Raw genomic sequence first — 23,285 nt, 5'->3', positions numbered from 1 at the left:
AGCGAGACTCCGTCTCAAAAAAAAAAAAAAAAAAAAAAAAAGAACAGTGTCTGTCACATAAGTGCTCAATCAATATTTGTTGATTTAAATGCCTTTTTAAACGTAAATTTATCAATAATAATAAATCACTTTAATCAATTATAAAAGCCTTACAAGTAGCTTTTTAAAATTATGAAGGCAACAAATATTTAGGAAAATAAGAACATGGTTAGACATAAATACTGTAATATCTTCACCAGATAATTCATTACCACTTGAATTTTCACATTTTTCTTCCTGTAAACTAAATATCATACCTATACATGTATTATATATGCATACATGTATAAACATCCTCCATGATGTATGTGCATGTATAAATATAACATATGTATATTTATGCATATATAAATAAAGCAATGACCCATAGCCATTTTTATAAAGACTTGGCTTTGAGTTAGTAAAAATCATTAAAAATATGAGAATTTAAATTTTAAAGCCATGTGCAATGATTTGGTGTATTAATTCCTGTAAGGAATATGTGAGACAGAACATAGCCTGAACAATAGCAAAGAGAGAATTTTCCTGAACTAAATGTAACTCTTAAGTGTGACTATATGATTATTATATTTCTGTAGTTAAATAAAGGCATTCAGTAAAGTGCAAAAATTATGCAAATAAATTACATTTTCCTATTTATTGTCATAAAATTTGAGATACGTTCCCAGATTGAATTATCTATTCTAAAACTAAGTTGAAAACTTTAGGCTGGAAGAGAGTTAAGATTGTGTATTAGCTGGGCCTGGTGATACATTGCTGTAGTCTCAGCTACTCAGGAGGCTGAAGTGGAAGGATGGCTTGAGCCCTGGAGGTCAAGGCTGCAGTGTGCTGTGATTGTGCCACTGCACTCCAGCCTAGGGGACAGAGACCCTGACTCAAAACAAAAGACTGTGGGTACCACCTGACCCATAGGAGATATTGCATGTTTGATAAATAAGTAATGAATAATATTTCTGATCCCATTCTTGAACCAGTCTTGAACCACTATGACTTCATCCAAACTGTATTATCAGATTTCACTAGCCTCTATATTGTCAAATATGTTGTAAAATTGTCATATCTGCATTTTACTTGAGCTTTATAAGCAGCATTTGACAGAGCTGATCACCCTTTCTGTGTTTCTTCATTTTAATTCCAGGTCATCATGTTCTTCTGGTTTTCTTCCTAATTCTCAATTTTCTTTGTGTTTTTCCTTCTCATCTTCCCTACCTCTACACTTTAAAGTGTGTCAAGAACTCATGTCTTGAACATCTGTATCTATACTCATTCCCTTGACGATCTCATTTCTCCTCATGAGTTTAAATACCATCTAAATGATGGTGAGTCCTAATTTCATGTTCAAGATTGGCCTCCATATATTAACTGTTTTGTATCTAATGGCATACTTGACACATTCATTTGGATATCTAAGCTAAATCTCAATTTGAATATGTCTCAAACTGAGCCCCAACTTTCTCTACCTAAAACTGGTCTATCCATATTCTTCCCCATCTTAGAAAAAATAACAACTACAATGCTTCCAAGATCTAATGGCACAAACTGTATAGCTATACCCCATATGCCAAATCAGTCTGCCAAAATGAAATAAAATCCCAAAGACATTCCCATGATAGTGCAATTAATAGTGATTGCTGGGCAGAAACTAGACAATTTCCTGTTCTACTTCTCATGCAAAAGTTCTCATCTTCTGTTTTTATGGAGGGAGGAAGGAGACTGAGTTTTGAGAGGGAAGGCAGACTAGGTGAGGAAACAGCAGGTGTATCTATTCCAGGAAGGGAGGAGGCAGAGGTTGGGTTCTGCCTCCTCTAATCTCTTGAAATTGTGTGGGTAAAATGGGTAACCAGTGATTTCTGGAATCTCTGCAACCATTCCAGAAGTCCTTGCAAGTTGAAGGATCCAGAATCTTCTCCACTGATATTCAAACCAGAGGGGAAACTGCCATCAGTTTTCAAAACACGGCAGCCAAGGCTTGGATGGATTTAGATCTTGCATCAAATGCAGGAAATCCCAGCCTACTGGCTGGCTGGCCAGCCAAGTCAATTTCATTCATCTTGCAACAAGGCCTCCTTGAATTTTCCAAGATTAATTTTATGATCACATAGGGATTTATATTCATACTCTTTCCATTTCTTACTACCTTCATGGCTGTCACCCCACTCCTAGCCACCATCAACTATTGTACGATTACTGCAATTGCCTTGTCTTCCTGTTCACAGCTGTGCTCCTCTTCGCACTGCCTAAAGTATGTTCTCAACAAAGCCAGAATGATTCTGATTAAATGTAAGGAAGGTCATGCTATTCATATGTCGAAATGCCTCAAATGGCTTCTTATCATTCAGCTAAAAGAAAGAGTTTTTACGATGATCTGCATCTCTTCCCCAGTTAAATCTGTAACCTCATCTCCTACCACACTCCTCATACTCCCTCTGTCTGCCACATGGGCACCCTGGCTGTCTGGAGACTCGCATCTATTCCATGCAAGGAAGAACATTTGTTCTGTTTATACTAGGACCCTAGATAGTGCCTGGGATTTAGTAAACTCCCAATACTTGCTGAATAAAGGAATGAATAAAAGTACAATTCCAAAATGTTGTGGTATATCTCAGGCTCTGGATGTTCCATTCTCCTATTGGAACTACTTTTCTTCTCTTGTCTTTCTAAACCCATAGATATGTTGCTAATATTTAAGGGAGAATAGAACTGGGTTGTAATGTCACTTTTCTTTCTATAGGTATTGTCATCTATGGTGCAATCTTCAAAAAGAAAAATACACTCACTTTAAAGTTCGAAGTCTTAAAAATATTCAAAATAAGGTTTTGTAAACTTTAAAATTCTGTAGAAAATGATACTTAAAACAACTTTATTGTATCTCAATACTACTATTAAAGCAAAAACACTTTAGGAAAATTAAATAAGCTATTTTAAATTCAGAATAAGGGAACTTTAGTAATTTTAAGTAATAATGATATTCTTTAAATAAACAGAAATTTCATATACCTTTAGGTGTATGTAGATACCATATGTCAAAGATATAAAAATATTTCATTTTTGAAAATGACCAGTCAAGCAACACTATACAGAGAGAAAACTATTATTTTAGGATTCAAGAATTGCAGTAACCTTAATTGCCATTAAATCTTAATTGCAATAAAATATTTATTGCAATGAATTCCTGGCACTTGTACCAAGATTAGGACACAAGCTATGAGTAAGTAAGTCATAAAGCCATCATTTCTTAATCTACATTTGTTCTGGACATATATCGCTGATAGCAAATATGTTAGAAAATGTGAATTTATGAGAGTAAATGAAGCAATTCACAAGCTAAAGATCACTTTTGCATATTCCAGATTAGCATTACCCTGTTCAACAAACTAGGTTGTCTCATGTCCAGTTTCTGGAGTTATCTTCTGTACTGAAGCACAGAAGGAAAAAACCAAAACATAATTTCTAATTTTAAGCATGGCCTTAGAAAGAACATAAGTAACCAATTGAAACCAAGACATTGTTTGCATCAACATACACCCAGGACTGAAAGTACCACCAGTTATTTGGCCCTTGGGTTCTGGTTCACTAGCGAAAGGAGAGGTATTCAGATGTGTTTCATTTTACAGTTAGAAAAGTGTCATTCATGTGAAGGTTCTGCCCATAGCCTCTCCAATACATGAGGGGAGAGGAGGCATGCATAGCAATCAACTCCCCAGCAGAGTGTCTGCCAACACTTCTCAAAAAAACAGGATAACAGCAATAACAGCAAGAAACAGTTTACATAGTTGACCCATGTGTCCTTTTTAGGTCACCTGCCCTCCCTGGTTGCTAAAGTACATTCTACATTTAGGTACACTTTGTATAGTAACAAACTATTTCGAACTTCATCTATAATATTTTACAGACTATGTTAAAAATATGCAATAAGGGGTAAAGACTCATTAACCTGTTTTATTATTTAAATTCCACAACATTTCAACACATTTACTAACAGTTTAGTAGCTCTGTGTTATACAACAATTTTTAGCAGCTCATGAAAATTTGAAAAACTAGAGAAAAAATCCTGAATTATTTGAAGCATTTATACCTTTTTCTCAAGTGTTTCCAATTTCCCACATCGATATCTCTGGTTTTGGTGATATTCTACCTTCCAGAACTTTTATTATTTTAATTTCTCTGTCTTACCTGTCCTCCATATTTGTTTCATATAATCTTACCTATTCATCCATCCATCCCCTCATTCAACAAGTATTTATTGAGCAACAATATTCTATCAACAAATGTTTACCGAGTAGCCCTTCTATCCACCAAGCTTAGTTACAAGGATAAATAATGTATGATACTTATCCTTCTAGTAATTCAGTCTTAGAAGGGAAAACAAGTATGATATTTCACTGCAAAAAAAAAAATAGGCTTTAATACTATAAATAGGCTTAAATAAATAGGAATGCAGCAGTGGAATGGCGAGACCAGAGGGAGCTTTATAGGAAAGACAAAGTTTAAGCTGTTTTGAGGGAAAAGTAAGAGTTTATGGTCGCGCCCGGTGGTTCACACCTGTCCAGCATTTTGGGAAGTTGAGGCGGGTGGATCACCTGAGGTCACGAGTTCGAGACCAGCCTAGCCAACATAGTGAAGCCCCATCTTTACTAAAAATACAAAAATTAGCCAGGCGAAGTGACACACGCCCGCAATCCCAGCTACTCGGGAGGCTGAGGCAGAAGAATCTCTTGAGCCTGGGAGGCAGACATGCAATAAGCCAAGACAGTGCCACTGCACTCCAGCCCAGCACGAGGGCATGAGGAGGTATGCCCATCTTCAAGAACACTGAGTAATTAAATGGGAACACAGGTTCAAATAAACAGAAGGGAGTTGACCGCTCTGGGGCAGATTGGATAACATGCTTCCGTTTATAAGCTAATCATGGTGGGCTTTAAATTGTGAGCAGCCAGAAGTCAACAGAACTGTTGTGCAACTAAGCAACCAGCACAGACTGGTTTGAGGGAAAACTCACCTTTACCAATGGTGAGGACAGTGAGCTAAATTAGAAATAAAGTAGGTACAAAGACTGGCATGGTGGCTCATGCCTGTAATGCCAGCACTGTTGGAGGCCAAGGTGGGCAGATCACTTCTGACTAGGAGTTTGAGACCAGCCTGCCCAATGTGGTGAAACTCCATCTCTATTAAAAATATAAAAATTAGGTGGGAATGGTGATGTGCACCTGTAATCTTAGCTACCTGGGAGGCTGAAGCAGGAGAATCGCTTACATTTTGGAGGCGGAGGTTGCACTGAGCTGAGATTGTGCCACTGCCCTTCAGTCTGGCAGACAGAGCGAGATTTAGTCTCAAAAAAAAAAAAAAAAAGAAAGGAGGAACAGAACAGACTGGTATAGTCTGCTGGGTGGGAAGCTGTGGTACCAGTGTAGGTATGAAAAGTGCAAAGATTAGAATGAAATAGAAGAGAGGGATTCAAAAGACATTTGAGACAGAATCTACACAATTTGGCAAGTAATGGTGTATTGATGTTTGTGTGTGCATGATATATGGAAATGTGTGGTAAAAAGTTAAGAATGTGACCAATTTTCTGGGTATTTTTTTTTTTTTTGTATGTTTCTTAGAAAGTACTGAGAAGATGTTAGTGATATTCATCATCAACAAAGAGGCTGGCAGGTGAGGGTGGAGGAAAAGGATAAGGCAGGTTTTTTTTTGTTTTTTGTTTGTTTGTTTGTTTTTTGACACTTGCAGTGTGCAGTATTATGTCTGTGTAATAATATTACATGGAGATGGTCCAATAGGCAGTAGGAAATACAAAAATGAAGCTCAAATGAAGCTCAAAGAGAGCGCTGTCAGCTGGAGATACAGAATATGGAGCCACAAATACAGTATATTTAAAGTCAAAGGAGTACAGAAGTCCCTGTAGAAAGGGAAAAGGACAGAAGTGAAAACTTGGGAAACAAACTTTTCAGAGATGTGTAGGAAACAAGAGCATGCATGGGGACATGGAAGAACCAAGCAATGCAGTCTTAAAACACATAATGCAAATGCTTGAAGAAAGCAAAGCTGTTCCACAGTAGCAAGTGTCTTATCTCATTACAACCTGTCAGGTTTGTATTCTTTTTTTTTTTAATAGACTTAAGGAGTGTAAGTGCAGTTTTGTTACATTGATATATTGTGTAGTGATGAAGTCTGCACTTTTAGTGTAACTACCACCCAAATAGTGTACAATATACACATTACATGATTACATATATTACATAATGTAACATACACATTACATAATTTCTCATCTCTTGCCACCCTTGCTACCTTTCCAAGTCTCCAGCGTTTATTAATTCACTTCCTATATCCATGTGCACATAGTATTTAAACTCCCACATGTAAGTGAGAACATACGGGATTTGACTTTCTGTTTCTGAGTTATTTCACTTAAGATAATGATCTCCAGTCCCATTCACATTGCTGCAAAAGACATGATTTCATTCTTTTTTATGGCTGAGTGATATTGTATGATTTATGAATTAGTATTTACATGTAAGACCTGAAACTATAAAAACTATACAAGAAAACCCAGGGAAAACTCTTCTAGACATTGGCCTAGGCAAATAATTTATGACAAACACCTCAAAAGCAAATGCAACTAACAAAAATAGACCAATGGTGCTTAAAGTAAAAAGCTTCTGCGCAGCAAGAAATAACCACAGAGTAAACAGACAACCTATAGAATGGAAGAGAATATTTGTAAACTATGCATCTGACAAAGGACTGGTATCTGGAATCTATAAGGAACTCAACTCAATGAGAAAAAAACAACCCCACTAAAAAGTGTGCAAAGGACATGAACAGACATTTTTCCAAAAAAAAAAAAGCAAAACATAAAAATGGCCAATAAACATATAAGGTTTATATTCTTTCATTTATTTTGCCAATGAGAAGAACAACGCCTAGAATGCTTGCTGACTATCAGGGTTCACGTGCCAATAAGCAGCAGAAGCAAAATGTGAACCTGCTGAAATCTAGGTCCAAAGCCAATACTTTTTCCTCCAAAACCCACTGCCACTTCAGCAACAGTATCACTGAATGACCTAAAAGTTCCAGTTTCTCCATTTACCCCAAATTAAATGTAGGTAATCTCCTTCCTTAGGATTACTGGTTTCTATCACCAATAACTTATTTCTCCCCATCCTGACTCTGCCACAAGGTCTGTGCTTTCATCAACTAATCTGCTTCCATGAACTTAATCTGCTTCCAGTTCCCTACAACCAGCCTGCCAATTCCTGCCACCCTGCATTTTTCTCTTCCTCTTCCTCTAATTGACATATACCCTCAACTCTTTCCTACGATTCACGTTTCTGACCACCTTCAGAAACAATATATACCTCATCTCATTCACTGATTAGCACTCAAAATTAGAAATGTTCCATTTGTTCTGTGCTCCTCTGGCATTACTCACAGACATGAACAAAGAATTCTTTGTCCTTGCTTACAAGCAAATTTCCAAATGAGTCTATTTCTTTATTCTCAATCAACACCTAAAGCTCTTTAAAAGAAAATAAACTTTCCAGACTCAAGTTTTTTGTTTGTTTGTTTGCTTGCTTGTTTGTTTTAAGGCACTGTCTCACTCTGTCACCCAGGCTGGAGTGCGGTGGCGTGATCTCAGCTCACTACAATGTTCCCCTCCCGGGTTCAAGCGTTTCCGGCGCCTCAACCTCTCAAGTAGCTGGAATTACAGGTGCATGCCACCATGCTTGGCTAATTTTTTGTATTTTTAGTAGAGATGGGGTTTCACAATGTTGGCCAGGCTGGTCTAGAACTCCTGACCTCAGGTGATCCTCCCACCTCTCTCCTCAAGTGTTGGAATTACAGGCGTGAACCACTGCATCCAGCCCAGACTCAATTTTTAAACCTAAAAGTTAAATGAGTAAAAGAGTAGGGGTAGAAATGTAACATTAATAATGTCTGGACACGGCCTGGCTCCCATAGGTTTAAGGACAAAGAGTTAACTAAAATATGCACCAAGTATAAATAAGGTAACTGGTTATTCAAACATTTAACATGAAATGACAGACACATAGGGTATAAGGGGCCAAAACCAGTAGTACTTATCATAGGACATTGCAGATTTTACAGGAAATAGCCCTTTAGCCAGTTTAAAGGTTTGTTTTCTCAGAATAAATACATTTTAAATAATGATTTGAATAAATTGGATTTTCATAAGAATGATCTACATCTCATTTACATTGTTATAAAATGCCTAAATCAACAGTATTTCAAATAAAATAGTATTTTAGACTTCACCTTAAATGTGTACTCTAGAAAATGTGTATTACAGTTGGGCAATGCACTTCTCTGCAGATCAGTTAATGGCCAAGACACAGTTCCAGTGCTAATAGTATCTAAGGGCAACACAAAATAAACCCTGGCTGGTTTCTGAATCTACATTTCAAGGACAGACTGAAACCAGTGAAACTAAAAAGAAACTCATATAAACATCCAAGACCAGATATCATACAATAGGCAGTTATTATTATTATTATTATTTTTGGAAGCCAGACATGAGAACAACACAGAACTGTTCTTCCATGATTTCCATATCACTTAAAACACACACAAATATTCTCAGATTGCATTTTGTGGGTTTGAACTCCCAAGTTCTTCCTTAAGTAAAAAGCAGCTGAATACCTATTCACATGGAATAAGCATTCACTAGCCTAGTTGGAAAGGCTCCAGAACTGGCCACTCTGTTTGAAGTCTCACGGATGAAGAAGTCATAGAATTTTTCACTTGAGACAAACACTATACAAGAAGCAGAAATATGAGACATGACAGATGTCATGTCCTGCACAGTATTGTGAGAAGAGCTGGCAATTTCCTTAGATATTATATTTAAACCATATAAGGAAACATAAAGTTAGTTATACATGTCTTGGTAACATTTACTGAGATCTTGAAGTATGTTTGATAATGAGCTAAACTGTGTCCAGGTTTTCTCCTTTTATCTTCACAATAATCCTTTGAGGTGAATATATAATGCTAGACACCAGGAAATTGAAGTAGAGAGAAATTAGCAAATGCCCAATGTCACATAGCTAGAGGGTGTCAGTGCCAGAAGTTTAATCCAGACAGCCTCATTCCTGAGTCTCAATTTTTAATCCCTGATTAGTTCTCTTGAGTGCCACCTACTTTCTTTAGGGTAAAATAATTTTTTTCTGGCAAAAGTTAAAATAGTGTAATGCCATACTTTATAATGGGCAATAGGAACTCAGAACTTCCATGCTTCATGAAAATTATCCAAATAAAGAATATCCACCAAAACTAAGGTAAATGCAGAAAAAAACTAATGTATGAAAATTAACTGCAATGAAAATGCCATTTCCAACGTTTGTTAAGTAAGTTTTGCCATCACCAACAACTATTTGTTATCAGGCTTTGCTAGTGCATTCCTCATTCATGGAAGGAATATAATAACTGATTTTTGAAGTTTTCTAAATGTTTAAGGTATGAAATGGCAGTATACTCATAAGTTACATGCTAGTAGTCTTAAAGAAGTAATTCTGTCCCTTAAAGTTACAAATTTACTCAGAGTAAACATAAGGTTGTTAAGGATAAGTTGTATATTTTAAATTAATCCTTTGCCCAGGCTTATTTTCATGCTTCAAGTTCACAAATAATAAATCCAAGGGGAGAAAAAAGCCATTGCCAAAGCACTGTTTAACATAAAGCAACCATAAAAATGTATCTTTTACAATGTCATTTACATGTTTATAAGAAACAAAGACCCATTAGAAACTATATATACCAGCAATCCAGAAAGTTTCTTCCAATTATTAGTCCATTTTCAGATCCACCATTCATAAAAAGGTTCTATCAGGAATTAGAAAGTAAATTTTCAGTTAAGTCAATTAACAGCAAATATACCAGCTGTTTTCCATTTTCACTATATTAACCTTCCTGGTAAGAGTAGAATTTACAGCACTTAGTAGGAACATTGCATCTAAAGGCATTTAGTCCTACTCTGAAATGTCAAGAGCTCTTAGAAACAAGAGGAACATTATTAATAAATGAATACGTAGAGGAAAATACCCTCAAAGAAAATCTTTTCTTAAAACATATAAAATCTTCATATAAAACAAATGATTAAAGAGTAAAGAACAGCATGAGGACTGCTGACTGAAAGCATGAATCAACATTTCTTTCGTACATACCACTTGAAAAATGTCCTTACCATATACTCCATATTAGAAGCTGTTGGATACACCTGACTTCGTAATTTATTATGAAGGTCCAAAATACTCTGCATGTCATTGTCTGTGATGGCCCTTTTCCCTCGTTGTTTGGCTGTCCACCACTCACCATCCTCATCCATGTACTTTTCCAAAAGTTTCTCCAATAAAGTGGCATTAGGAACCACCATGGCTGGAATTGCTCTAGCCATGAATAGCACTGTGGTTACTCTGAGCCACTCCCGCGCGGTACACTTCATAATGAATGACCTCAGGATTTCCCCAGGAAAATCTCCAAGACAGGCTCTTCCACTCCTTTTGGCTATAACGACATGTCATGTGATTAAGATGAAAATACCGGCAGATATGAATTTTCTAATAACACGAGCAAAACAATAGTTACAAAGGAAGTGTGTCAGTTTGATCTATCTAACAACAGAAAATGGACACCCACATTTTGAAATAACTTATCTCCAACCCATTTTTTTTCTTCCAGAGGACTTTTCACAATGCAGTTTCCACAAAATAGAAAACTGTATTATCCAAGATAATACCCCTGAGGCCAAAAGTAAAAGGCAAAAGTAGCCTAGAAGAGTCAAAGTTTGAAAATACTATGTGAATTGCAAGACTGTAAGTGGCTATACATTACACATATTCTGCAAAAGATGTTATATCTACCTAGAATGTTTGATTTCAATCTAGAGGTTCATGTTTCTCTGTGAAGAGTTTTAAGGTGTTAATATTTTATTTGGAATTATTCCAGTGGCCCATCTCTGTTGCACAGACACTCAAAACGTCCACAGCATTCTAAAATTGAGAGTGAATGTTTCAAAGAAATACAAAAGGCTATTCATATATGCATCCAAGAGTACATCTAGGGGGCCCCGTGAACTACTGCAAATGAACGGTTTGGGTCCCTCGGGTAACTTTCTTCTTATTCAGGCTCAGGTCAAGAACTCAGTATTTCCTGGAAAGTTTGTGACTAATCTGTGGCCCGCACCCGAAGAAGTCAGCAGCTCCCCGGCAACTTGAGAGCTTTTCGTCTCAAGTGTGAAGGCACACACTGTTCTCTGAATTCAAATGGAAAGCGCGCGACAGAGAAAGGAGGTGAAACCAACAAAGTCACTTACAAGAACTGGAGCTCCCGCTATTCTCTATCGTCGCTGCTTTCCGAGTAGCCCACCCACCCCTCGAGCCTAACCACTCTGTACCAGTAGGCTTTTTTTTTTTTTTTTTAAGTGCAGTTTCAGAAGGAAAAGGGAGATAGGAAAGGGTGGCAGCTTGACGACCCAGCGATGCGTTTTAGAATCGCCCTTACCTCTCCAGTGTGAAGTTTCCTGGCAGAGCTGAGCCAAACCGGACGGCCGGCCTCTGCAGCCACCCAGAGCCTTCACACCGAACCGCAGACCGAGAGCCCCCTCGGGAAGGGGCCGAGCACCGCGCGTCCGGGGGGCGACGTGGGCTCTGACTGCAGGAATACGCGAGCCTCCGCCTCTTCGGCTCCCTCAACCTGGAAGAAGTGGCAGGCAAAGCGTCCAAAATTAGACCTGCAGTTGGGGTGACAAGGGAGCTGCTTCGTTAGTTTGCCAGGGTGGGCGCCCCAGAGTCTCTGAGCATTATCTGCAGGAGCGACCGGCGGGGACACGAGCAAGGCTCGGCGGCGGAGGCTGGAGGCGACCTCTTGCTCTTGCTGGGTGCAGCCGGTGCGCGCAGAACCAGGCGCCGAGCGCTTTCGTCGCTCCCTCGCGCTCCAGAGCATTTATTGCGGCCCCAGCGCGGGCACGTGACTTCAGCGCCCCTCCTCGCCCACCCCCACCTCCAGCCAGCCTTGGCCAGAGGCCCGCCAGAGCCGCGAGAAGCAGCCCGCCCTGCTTCTCTGGGACGCAGCGAAGCCAGGGCGCTCAGCCTTTGTAGGCGTGCTTTGGGCTCCCCTTACCCGAGCCCGGAAGGTCTGGTCCCCCAGTGGGAGATGTGTGCAAGGAGGGCCCCAACCCCCGTCAACCCTGCCAGCTCCCCTGCGTTCAGTGATCCTCCTCCCACTCAGTTCCTTTCTGCTGATACGCTGAAATGCCTTTCAGGGTCCTTACAGAGGAGGGGGCTGCCCCAGAGAGCATGGAGTGGGTGGAGGATGGGGTTAACACCTTCAATCCTGGAGGCACAAAGGGGGGAAATAGGGGACGAAATGGAGAAAGAAAGTCTTTTCCTTTTATTTTTCCCAGGGGTCCGCATCCTTGATGAGGACCAGGTAGGGAAGATGTTCAATAGAATTTGGGGTCAATATGTGACTCAGAATGGCCTGACAGTTGAGACACCCTCTTTATTCATAAAATATGAGGCATTGTCTTCTCAAGGTGGCCATAGCACTTTTTTTCTGATAATGTATACATTTAAGGAGTTGATATAAAGGATGCCATTAGTTAATTTATCAGGGATTGTTGACAGGAATTGAAACACCAGAATAGATAGTGAAAAGAAAGGCCGTTCCTTTGTTCATGTTGTAATCTGGAGTAAGAAAATTGCTAATTTTAAATTCACAACAGCTTACTCTACCGAGTGTGGGGCTGTTTTTTATTTTTATTTTTAATTATTTAATCCATCTATGTTTGCTTCCCTAATGTGGTGAATCATAATCTCAATTTTCCTTCTTTCTAAATGCTAGAGTATCTAGCATATGATCAAATGAAGTACAACATTGTGGTCATAACTGAAATCATCCCAAGCTGTTGCCTGTCTCTTTCCACCATTCAACTACACCGTATCTATCAAACCTAAAAACTCAAATGTAAGCCTCAGCTGAAGGTGAGACCTTGCTTCCTGTCACAAAGACAAGGGAAGCATCACTCATTAGAAAGATGCAGAAGGTGAAAAGTTTTGATGCACATAAGACTTTTATGGAAGTGTAATTTTGCAATTTTATAGCAGTTTTAAGTACAACAAAGTTCTTAACTTTGTATTTTCCTAATAGCTATTCATAATTTCCATGTACAGGGTTGAGAAAATTGGCTTTCCCTCCTAGAAACTGATAGAAAACCTCCCAAGTTTAGACTAAAATAACTCATTTGTTACAGCAGATGAAAACTCTTTTTATACTACAATCTTCATGTGGCATTGAAAAGTATACTGAATGTTGAATAAAGAGCCATTGAAAGTAATAGTATTACTTGAAACATTTGCAATGAGAATTCAAATTAGGAAGAAGGGAATTAAATTGATAGGGAAGTGAAGTTAAATGAATTTGTGACTCTTGAATATATCAGTTATAAACATTCTTACACGATGTATGAATCTAACACCCTAAAGGCTTCCATTAAAGAAAATAAAAATTGTTTTAAGACTTTAATTCCAAATCTTTCTCTAAACAAGGAGAAAAAATTATCCTTTGACTCAGCATTTCTTTTGGTTTCCAGTTTGGGTACTGCAGGTGATTTAAACATTCATCATGTTAACTTTAGCATTTCAATAATACATCTGGTCATTCCTGATTGAGTATATATGTCGGAAATGCCATTTGGAACAGTAAAATCAAACACAATATTCTTGAATACTCAAAGATGATACTGTTCACATTTTTTATTTGTTGAGAAATCTGTGTGTAGACATAAGAAAATGTCTTCTTCACACAGAATTCATGTAAAAGTGGCACTTTGGTTTGTGGCTAAGGCTGTTACTTGTAAAGCCCTGGTTGTTTTTAGCATTACTACTTTCTTGTGGCAAACACTGGTGGTTGCCTAACCAACAACTAGCCTTCCACCCCTTTCTTCCTTCCAAGCCCATAGCCTCCAATTTACTGGGGGTATCCACCCTCTCACATGCTGTCAAACTGGCATCTTCAGGAGGCGAATGTTGATTAGTCAAAGCCAGTCATCACAATCTATCCCTGCCACCAGTGACTGATTTAGCATGGGCATGTCATGCAACCCTAGCTGTTGAAAGAAAGACTTGGGGGTAAGGAGGAGGGTTGGCAAAGGTTTTCTTCTGTGATAAAAAAAAAAAAAAAAAAAAAGATGCAAAAAGAGAAAATGTCTCTTTAGGTACCAATGTGTAAGTCTGTGAAACTGAAAGATGCAGCTCTTACTTTGCAATGAAGACAGACACAAGCCTGAGGGCAGAAACCCATTACCCTGGCCAAACAGAAAGACAACTGTACCTGACTCCCCTGCCATTGACCAATCACCACAACACCTATCTTCCATTTTTCTTGCTAAAATAAATAATGAATGTTTAAATCACAGTGACTTGGGTATTCGGTTGTGTGCACCACAAAGCGTTCTAACAGATACATTTCTACAAAGAGATACATTTTTCTGTCAATATCGTATTTTCTCCATGTGGCTATTATTTTCTGCTTATGTGCATAGTTATCTTTAAATCTATTCTTATGTGTTTTCCTATCCCTGAACTTGCAAAAGTGGGTATATAGAGACATTTTGTTCACTGTATAATTTCATGACTCCATGTCTGTTCTATTACCACTTTTTTCGTTAAGTACATCCTCTATTGGGGAGGTGTAAGAATAGAATTCCTGTTGCGTTAGGAGATAGAATCAGTGTAGGGCAATGTTTTAAAACATGGAATTTAAATTAAGCTGCCTAAATTACATTCATGAAGTGCCATTAGTCATTGGACTTTGTACAGCCCTGGATCCTTTCTCTTTAAAGGGAAATAATAGTAGCTATCTCATCTGTTACTTTTGTATTAAGGTGAGTTAATGCACGAAAGCACTTAAAACATAACAGTAAGTAGAAAGTAATTGAATAGGGTAAATGTTATTTAAGTCCAGAAACTGGCCTTAGAAGACCCAAATACGGAATCAAGGTTGTGGAGTGTCCCATCTCAGGAAGGAATGCTGAAAAATTGATTTGCATCCTTGTTGCCTCTGGCCAGACCTCCAGATGGCCCCATTATTCAAGATAACCATCACAACCACAGATGCTGACCTGCATCTGGTACCCCTCACAAGGTTTGCCCAACCTAGCCTGCATAACTTCTTACACATGATGTCAGTTCTCTTGATCTGTCTGATTAAAAAATCCATACCAGCTTTTTCAGGGAGTCAGCTGGAGGATTCTTTTGCTTCTGCTGTCTCCCTTACACTCAAGCACAAGCCCCAAATAAAAGTCTTATCTGGGAAATCTGTTTGGCCCGTATTAACTTTAATCACATTGGAAGCCAAAGAGTTTGTGGTCTGTAATAATCCCATTGTCTGGCTTCTTTTTTGTCTGTTTTCTTTTATTTCAATATGTTTGTGAAATCTATTCCTGTTGTTGTATGTAGCTGTATATACAATAACTATATGGCCAATTAAAAAAAAAAAAAAAAAAACTTTGGCAAGGTGCAGTGGTTCATGACTGTAATCTCAGCACTTTAGGAGGTTGAGGCGGGTAGATAATTTGAGGTCAGGAGTTCGTGACCCACCTGGCCAACATGGTGAAACTCCATCTCTACTAAAACTAAAAACTAAAAATTAAAAATTAAAAAAAGAACCAGGCGTGTTGGCGAGCCCCTGTAATCCCAGCTACTTGGGAGGCTGAGGCAGGAGAATCACTTGAACCTCAGAGGTACAGGTTGCAGTGAGCTGAGATTGTGCCATTGCACTCCAACCTGGGTGACAGAGGAAGACTCCGTCTCAAATAAAATAAAATAAAATAAAATAAAAAATAAATAAATAAAAACAACTTTAAAATTTCATTTTTATGTTTTTTTTTTTTTTTTCACTACCCTTGCTTCGGTCTATGCAGCTGGAAAAAAAGTCAGTAATTTCTATATGTACTTCTGTGCTTTTTCTTTGTTGAACATACTACAATTTATTCGTCCATTCTGTTATTGAATATTAGGATTGCTTTCAGTTTAGGACTATTAAAAATAGTACTGCTAAGAACAATCTCATACATGTCTTTTTGTGCACATATTTACACTTTTTGAAAAATTGGCTATGTAGTTTAGAGTAGAACTACTGGGATCTAAGGTATGCTTCTGTACAACTCAAGTAGATAAACTAGGTTGTGTACCTTCTTATTATTAATTTTTAAGTTTTTTTGTTTTGTTTTTGGTATATGTCCTTTTTAGACATAAAGTATATCATACATTTATTATTTCTCTCCTTGCTTTGCCTTTTCAGTTTATTAATCCTATCTACTGATGAACAGAATGTCCTAATTTTAATGAAGTCCAGTTTATCAGTCTTTTCCTTTATGACTAGTGCTCTGTAGGACCTTTACAGAAATATTTGTTTATCCTGGAATCATGAAGAAAAGTCTCCTGTGTTATCTTCTAGCATTATTATTTTACATTTTACAGTTAGATCTTTGATCTGTCTGAAATAGGTTTTTGTGTCATAATGTGAAGAAGGAATAATTTAAGATTACAATGATTATATGTAAAGCTTACATTTCTTGTCATCACTATTAAAAAATTCATGAATTTGTTCTGGAGAACATTCAAGTTCCAGAAATAAGAGACAGAAAAAAATGCCATCATTCTTTAAATCTAGAATTATTATGATGTTTCAATTGGATTATTTAAAAATATAACTGCTGAAACATAGATGAAACTGGAGGCCATTATCCTAAGTGAAATAGCTCAGAAACGGAAAGTCAAATACTACATGTCCTCACTTATAAGACGGAGATAAGCAGTGGGGACACATGGACATACAGAGTGGAATAATAGACACTGGAGACTCAGAAAGGTGGGAGGGTGGGAGGAGGGTCTGGGATGGAAAATTACCTATTGGGTACAATGTTCACTATCCGGATGACTTCGCCACTACACAATATATCCATGTAACAAAACTACACTCGTGTCCCCTAAATCTATAAAAGTTTTAAAAAGAAAAAAGTGTATTACTGCTGAGGCCTATATTAATGCCATAATCCGAAAACTCCTTATTTCTTGATTGTGGAAAGTAGTAATTTTAAGCTTATTTTTACATTTGCACACCCACTTTGTCCTCTGTTCTTTGAAGTTTGACTCATCTTCAATCACTAAAAGTAATAATTCATTTTTAATTTTCTTCTGCAGTTTTACTGTCCTCTGTACATCTGAAAGAAATGTCAATAATTTCTCTATGTGTTTCTGTGCTTTTCTTGATACTGTTTTCACAGCTTGAAATCTCTTCCGTGTATTTTTTCTGAGTATGCACAGCCTTACCATCCCCATTGCAAAGATGTTAATTGTTCTAGTCAGCCATTTTATTTTTCTGGTACTTCTCATTTCTCTAAATCTAATCACTTTCTATTCTGTAAATTGTAGCTATTCATATACTTGTTTTTCTCCCACAATGCTAAAATCTCCTTGCAAAAAGAGATTATGATGATATGATCTTTGTATTTCTTGCCATGTGTGTTTAATGAACAAATAAATTTGGAATTTTGGAATATTTATTATTTCTTAGAAAAGTACACACATGTCCCCGGATGTACCAGACATAGCATAATTGCTCCCTACAATATCTGCAGAGCCACTACCACGAACGGCTTTTCAGTAAGCAGTTAAGAAGTACTGCCCCAGACATTCACTAAGATTCAAGTGTATATATGTAAATATTTCTTTTAAAGAAGGAGAGAGAGAAATGCAATCCATTTCTAGACCATTCACCCCTTTCAATATACTCTTCCTAACATCCACAGGAAAATGTTTTCTAGAGAGAGGACTCAAATATTCATTAAGAATTTTATTTCAGAATGATGCTGTTTAACTGATGTTCTACTATGTATGCTTTATCAATTCCTGGTTTATATTTCCAGAAATCTCTTTATCCCTTATATGAAAATCCGGCGTATTCAGAGTGTTAGCATCTGAGTATCGTAAGAATGTCGTAAGTCAGAGCAGGAGACATAGATGTAAAACTAAAAAGAGCACTTCACTAATATAAAACTGTTTGTCTAGATTGAAGCACTGTATTTTAATTTCTTTATATCACACAATATCCAGAATAGTGGATAATACTAAAAAGCTTTAAAATTAAAGAAGTATTTCAGGGTGGCATGAGAAATCTAGCTGCAGCTTCATCTTTTGCCTGATTTCTTATTTCTCTAGACCTGTAGAAGTGCTGCTCAATGTGCCTGGCTTCGAGGTTGTCTTTCAGGTTTACCAGGAGGGGCAGTTGAAAGTCAAGCATTGTAAAAGGAAAAGTATTCACCCTTTTATCTACAGAATTAACGTCAGAGACAGGCTTTTCATCCTAATATGAGGAGGATGAAAGCTTTCTCAATTGTTGTTAGTTAGCCCATGAGGAACTAGTTGGCAAAAACTTTGCAGCCCATTTTTAATGGTAATTTAAAGAGTCATATTTTACAGAGTTGAAACAATTAAAATCCCTGGGTTCAGCAAATACATACAAATAAATACATTAAAAATAGTATGTGTGTGCCTATGTATGTAGCATTTCAATGTGAAATTCATTATTTCACTAGACAGTGAAGGGGAGATTTAAAAAATTAATTAGATAAGTTGTAGGGAAAACACGGGAAATACAGAAGAAAATATGCAACTTTTTATTTGTAATGTCACGTCTAACTAGTCTCCTGAGAATAAGCCCAAGAATTAACACAGATTTAGAAATGCTTTCCGTTTAAAAAAAAAATGGAATACGATAAAATAAAAAACAAAAGTTTTGTTAAATAATGACTTGATAAACAATAAACTGAGCACAAAGATAGAATATATGCTTAAATAACCAGTTTTCACATACAAATCTAAAACATTCATAACCTCTATTATGTGTGATTGCATTGTTCACAGAAGGTGCCTTTTGCTTTTGCTTCCACCTTGCTTCATGCTGTGCTCTTAACTCGGGTACCCATGCTTGGCACCTCCCTGCCTCTAAATATTTTTGTCCTTGTGTCATTTGACCAAATTATTCCCCAAATTATAACTTCTCTCAATTGCTGCCTGTCTCTCTCTTCTCCTTCCTTTCAAGTTTCATCCCAAATCCTAAATCTTCCAATAACTCCTAATCATCCTCATATAGAAGTATTCTACCCACAACATAAAATCTACACATATCCTCAAATACTCAAAGAAAGCAAAGTTCAACAGGAAGAACATGTCTTTTAGACTTAAAAAACTCCTCTAAGTGGAAGTTTTAATGACACCTGTGATCCAGATATTAGGATCAGTAAAATATATACTATTTTGTTTAAAATATTTTTTAGCTATCTAAAGTCATAATAAACAACGTTAAATTTAATATGTACTTGCTAGAATTTAGGTGCAAAAAATGCAATTAGTCAAGGAAGTGGCTTTGTTTTTGTTTTCGTTTTTTTAAAAGCACCATTTATTGATAACTAAGTATATTCCATGTAGTGATAAATCAAATTATTTGCCTACAAATCTTCTTTCTCCTGCCACTGACTTTGGGCTGGGCCATGTGACTTGCCTTGCTAAATAGAATGTGGGTAGGAGTGACAGAGTGCCTATATCAAGCTAAGATTTGGGGGCATGGAGATTTCTGCCAGCCCTCTTTGAACTTCTACCCCCTGCCATCAGAACAGCATACCCAGGTAGCTGTTGCTCTTTGGTTTGAGTATGTCTGAATTGACCTAAACCCTAGAGTCTAAACGTAGTCCTGCTGAGGCCAGCCAAGACTGCAGCCAATCTGCCAGATATACAAATACCAAGTAAATGTTTCTATAAGCCCCCAAAATTTTTTGTTAATGTATTACTGGGTTTCTTTCATTATTGATCCCTGTATTTTTACTCTCCTCTCACTGACTAGATCAGATAAACAGTAAGTAAACTGCAGTGATAAAGTGATAATTGTTATTTAAGATTTGCTTCTGTCTAAAAGGTAAATTACTCCTTTTTTATTGATACACACACAATAATTGTACATATTTATGGGATACATGAGATATTTTGTTTGATAAATTCATATAATGTGTAATACCCAGAGTATCTAGAGCTGTCAGTTGCACAAACAGACATGAATGCCCAACAGATGTTTCTGTAAGTCCTTCTGGAGTCTCACTCTGTCATCCAGGCTGGAGTGCAGTGATGTGATCTCAGCTCACTGCAACCTCTGCCTCCCAGATTCCAGTGATTCTGCTGCCTCAGCTTCCCGAGTAGCTGGGCTTACAGGAGCTCACCACCACACCTGGCTAGTTTTTAAATTTTTAGTAGAGATGGGGTTTCACCTTGTTGGCCAGACTGGTCTTGAACTCCCAACCTCAGGTGATCCACCTGCCTTAGCCTCCCCAAGTGCTGGGATTACAGCTGTGAGCCACCACGCCAGGCCGAAACATTAATATTTTAATGTCTGTTGAACAAAACTATCACATCAAAAGACTGATACTTTCATATTTAATGTACCAATCTTATAAAAACTGTGTGAAATAAATATTATTGAGGTTCACAGAGATTGTGACCTGAACAGAATTTATTTTTGTTTGCTCATTTAATTTTTAAGTTTGAGGATATATGTGCAGGTTTATTATATAGGTAAACTTGTGTCATGAGAGTTTATTGTACGGATTATTTCATTACCCAGGAATTAAGGCTAGTACCCATTAGTTATTTTTCCTGATCCTTTCCCTCCTCCCATCCTCCATGCTCCTACTGGATCCAGTGTCTGTTGTTTTCCTCTATGTGTCCATGTTTTCTCATCAATTAGCTCCCACTTATAAATGAGAACATGCAGTATTTGGTTTTCTGTTCCTGTGTTAGTTTGCTAAGGATAATGGCCTCCAGCTCCAACCATGTTCCTGCAAAGGACATGACCTTGCTCTTTTTTATGGCTGCATAGTATTCCATAGTGTATATGTAGCACATTTTCTTTATCCAGTCTACCATTGATGGGCATTTAGGTTGATTCCATGTCTTTGCTATTGTGAATAGTCTGAACACAGTTTGATGATAAACCTTTTCCTCAAAGCTCCTGTGCTTGCCATACCCTCCCTCTTCTTGCTACCAAGCCTGTCTCACCTTCGATCCTTTGTTTTTCAGGAACAAGTATATTTTGAAAATATAAAAATGATCTTGGAAGCAGGGAACAGTAAATAAGAAATAGCAAACTAAAGCAAACTAATAGAGAAGATGCAGGCCGAGTAGTCTGTTTTGAAGTTTCTAAATCTTACTAATGGCTAATACCCTCATGAGTGACTTAACTTTGGACAACTTTTATTGTCATAAAATCATAAGCTAACATCACATTTTAAGAAATAAGCCACATGATTTTTTGAAAAACGGCCTTGAAATAGTGGTTCAAACTAAGTGGGATTCTTGAGTTTGGAAGGATCTGGTGGTACAAAAAGGCACATTCACTTGACTGAAGACGAACAACACAAAGCACATAGTCTCAAATCCAAGGTAAGACATATTTCTTGATAATAGAAAAGGAAAAATGAAGTACAAAGCCTTTCTGCCCTGAACAATATTATATAAAGGAATTCATGTTCTAAAACATAGGGTCATGCTTGTGCCAGGAAGGAAGAAGTAGGTGTGTGTGTTTTGAGAAGTGAAGAGTGGCTTATAGCCAGATGGCAGACAGAATGGGTGAAGAAAGAATCGGAAGAATTCAAGACACATTTCTTGGTTTGCCAAAGCAGCAGCCTGTCCAAGTTTATTCAATATTTAATACTTTAAATTGAGGTGAAATGGTAACTTTAATTATACATTTGGAACATTTGAAAATTAAGATTGCCTGTAGTTATAAAAAGAACATCTGGAAAGGAGCATGTAAGAAAAACCATTACTTCTGCAAATCCCATAAGATAGATTCGATTTCTATTTTAAATTAATAGCTTATCTGTTAGTAACAATTCAACTCACAGACCATCTATTAATAAGATGAAGTGCTGGTCCCACATATTGAAAAAATTGCCTTTATCAAACCAGTTTTCCTGTTCCACTTCTGGTTTCTCACCATTTGTTTAAAGTCTGCCCTTGGCTCACTTTGTTAAACCAAGGGATAGGAATAGAATTAAAGAAATGCAAACATGAAGGAAAAGAATATAAAGTCATATAATATACTCTTTCTTTTACTGTTACCCCTTTTACTATTCTATCCACAATCCCTCTCTCTTGCTATCTTAAAAGACAAATTTTTGTTTGTGATGGTCCACTTTACTTTTAATACTAACAAGTTTATATCTTAAAAATCTGTTGAACTAAAAATCTTTTGCTGAAAAAAGGTTTTTAGCTACTTAATTTGGTAAAATATACCTTGCTACTGATCTTCAGTTTGTGGCATAACCCTGGCGTCACTGTACTACTGTGGCCGTCTAAGGGAGAATGTAATATCCTTAGACAGAGGCAGCTCTGTCTTGGTATTTCATGAATACTCAGTAATTATGTCTTACTGATTCATAAGTCTACATGACTTTGGTTGCTTTTCATTGGTAATCAGCACCATGAAAATACCTGCAGAGAGTTTCAACAAACCTCTAGAAATGTATTTTATTCATCAATTTAGTTTTCACTTACTCATCCATTTTACAAAAACACGGCAAAAGACTTGGATGATTATAAAAAGGAGCAACTTTGAATTATTATTAGTACAATTATAGATAAAAGGTATATTAAAAGAAAATTTTCTTTACTCATGTTTGTGGAAAAGTAAGCAAGCACAAGTAAAAAAATTCACGACTACATTCATGTATAAAATTCACTAAGCCAAATTATTGGCACAATATTGTCAATTTTTAAAATTAAAACTGCCCCAATTTTAAGAGGTTTCTGCCAAGAAAGTGTCAAATTTGCTTTGACTCGCTCTGTTCTCAAATGTAAAGATCATGTCTTTCATAACTATGAGAGAATAGTGAAAGCCAAAGGTTGGTCTAGTCTTGAAGTTTAACCACAGGAGATAATATCTGAAAAAATAAAATGCGCTTAAGATATCAATTTCATTATTACATGCATTTAATTACGACAAACCTGAAGTCCATCATGCCTGCTAAGGACAACTAACAACATTGGTTCCATATTCTGAGGAATTATTTCCACCTATTTTGCCAGCTTCACCAACACTATTTTCTTTCTATTTCATTGCTATTTCAAGATTTCCAGTACAAGAAATAACCTTTGTTTCTGGACTCAAGTCTG

At 37.1% G+C, this 23,285-nt stretch overlaps 1 protein-coding gene across 1 annotated transcript in view; it reads right to left on the bottom strand.

The window, feature by feature from the left end:
• Nucleotides 1–12,228, bottom strand: part of CRISPLD1 (cysteine rich secretory protein LCCL domain containing 1) — a 46,661-nt gene extending 34,433 nt beyond the window's left edge. The window contains exons 1-3 of the mRNA XM_010388016.2: nt 12,181–12,228; nt 11,563–11,754; nt 10,247–10,566 (exon numbers count right to left, since the gene is read on the bottom strand). Of these exons, the coding sequence (XP_010386318.1) occupies nt 10,247–10,504 (258 nt within the window). The 5' untranslated portion in view covers nt 10,505–10,566; nt 11,563–11,754; nt 12,181–12,228. The remainder of the gene's footprint in view (nt 1–10,246; nt 10,567–11,562; nt 11,755–12,180) is intronic.
• Between the last annotated feature and the right edge of the window lie 11,057 nt (nt 12,229–23,285).

The sequence above is a fragment of the Rhinopithecus roxellana genome, chromosome 9 (assembly GCF_007565055.1).
Source record: "Rhinopithecus roxellana isolate Shanxi Qingling chromosome 9, ASM756505v1, whole genome shotgun sequence".
NCBI classification, from domain to species: domain Eukaryota; kingdom Metazoa; phylum Chordata; class Mammalia; order Primates; family Cercopithecidae; genus Rhinopithecus; species Rhinopithecus roxellana.
The sequence above is the reverse complement of the archived record's forward strand: the minus strand, read 5'-3'. Positions and strand labels throughout refer to the sequence as shown.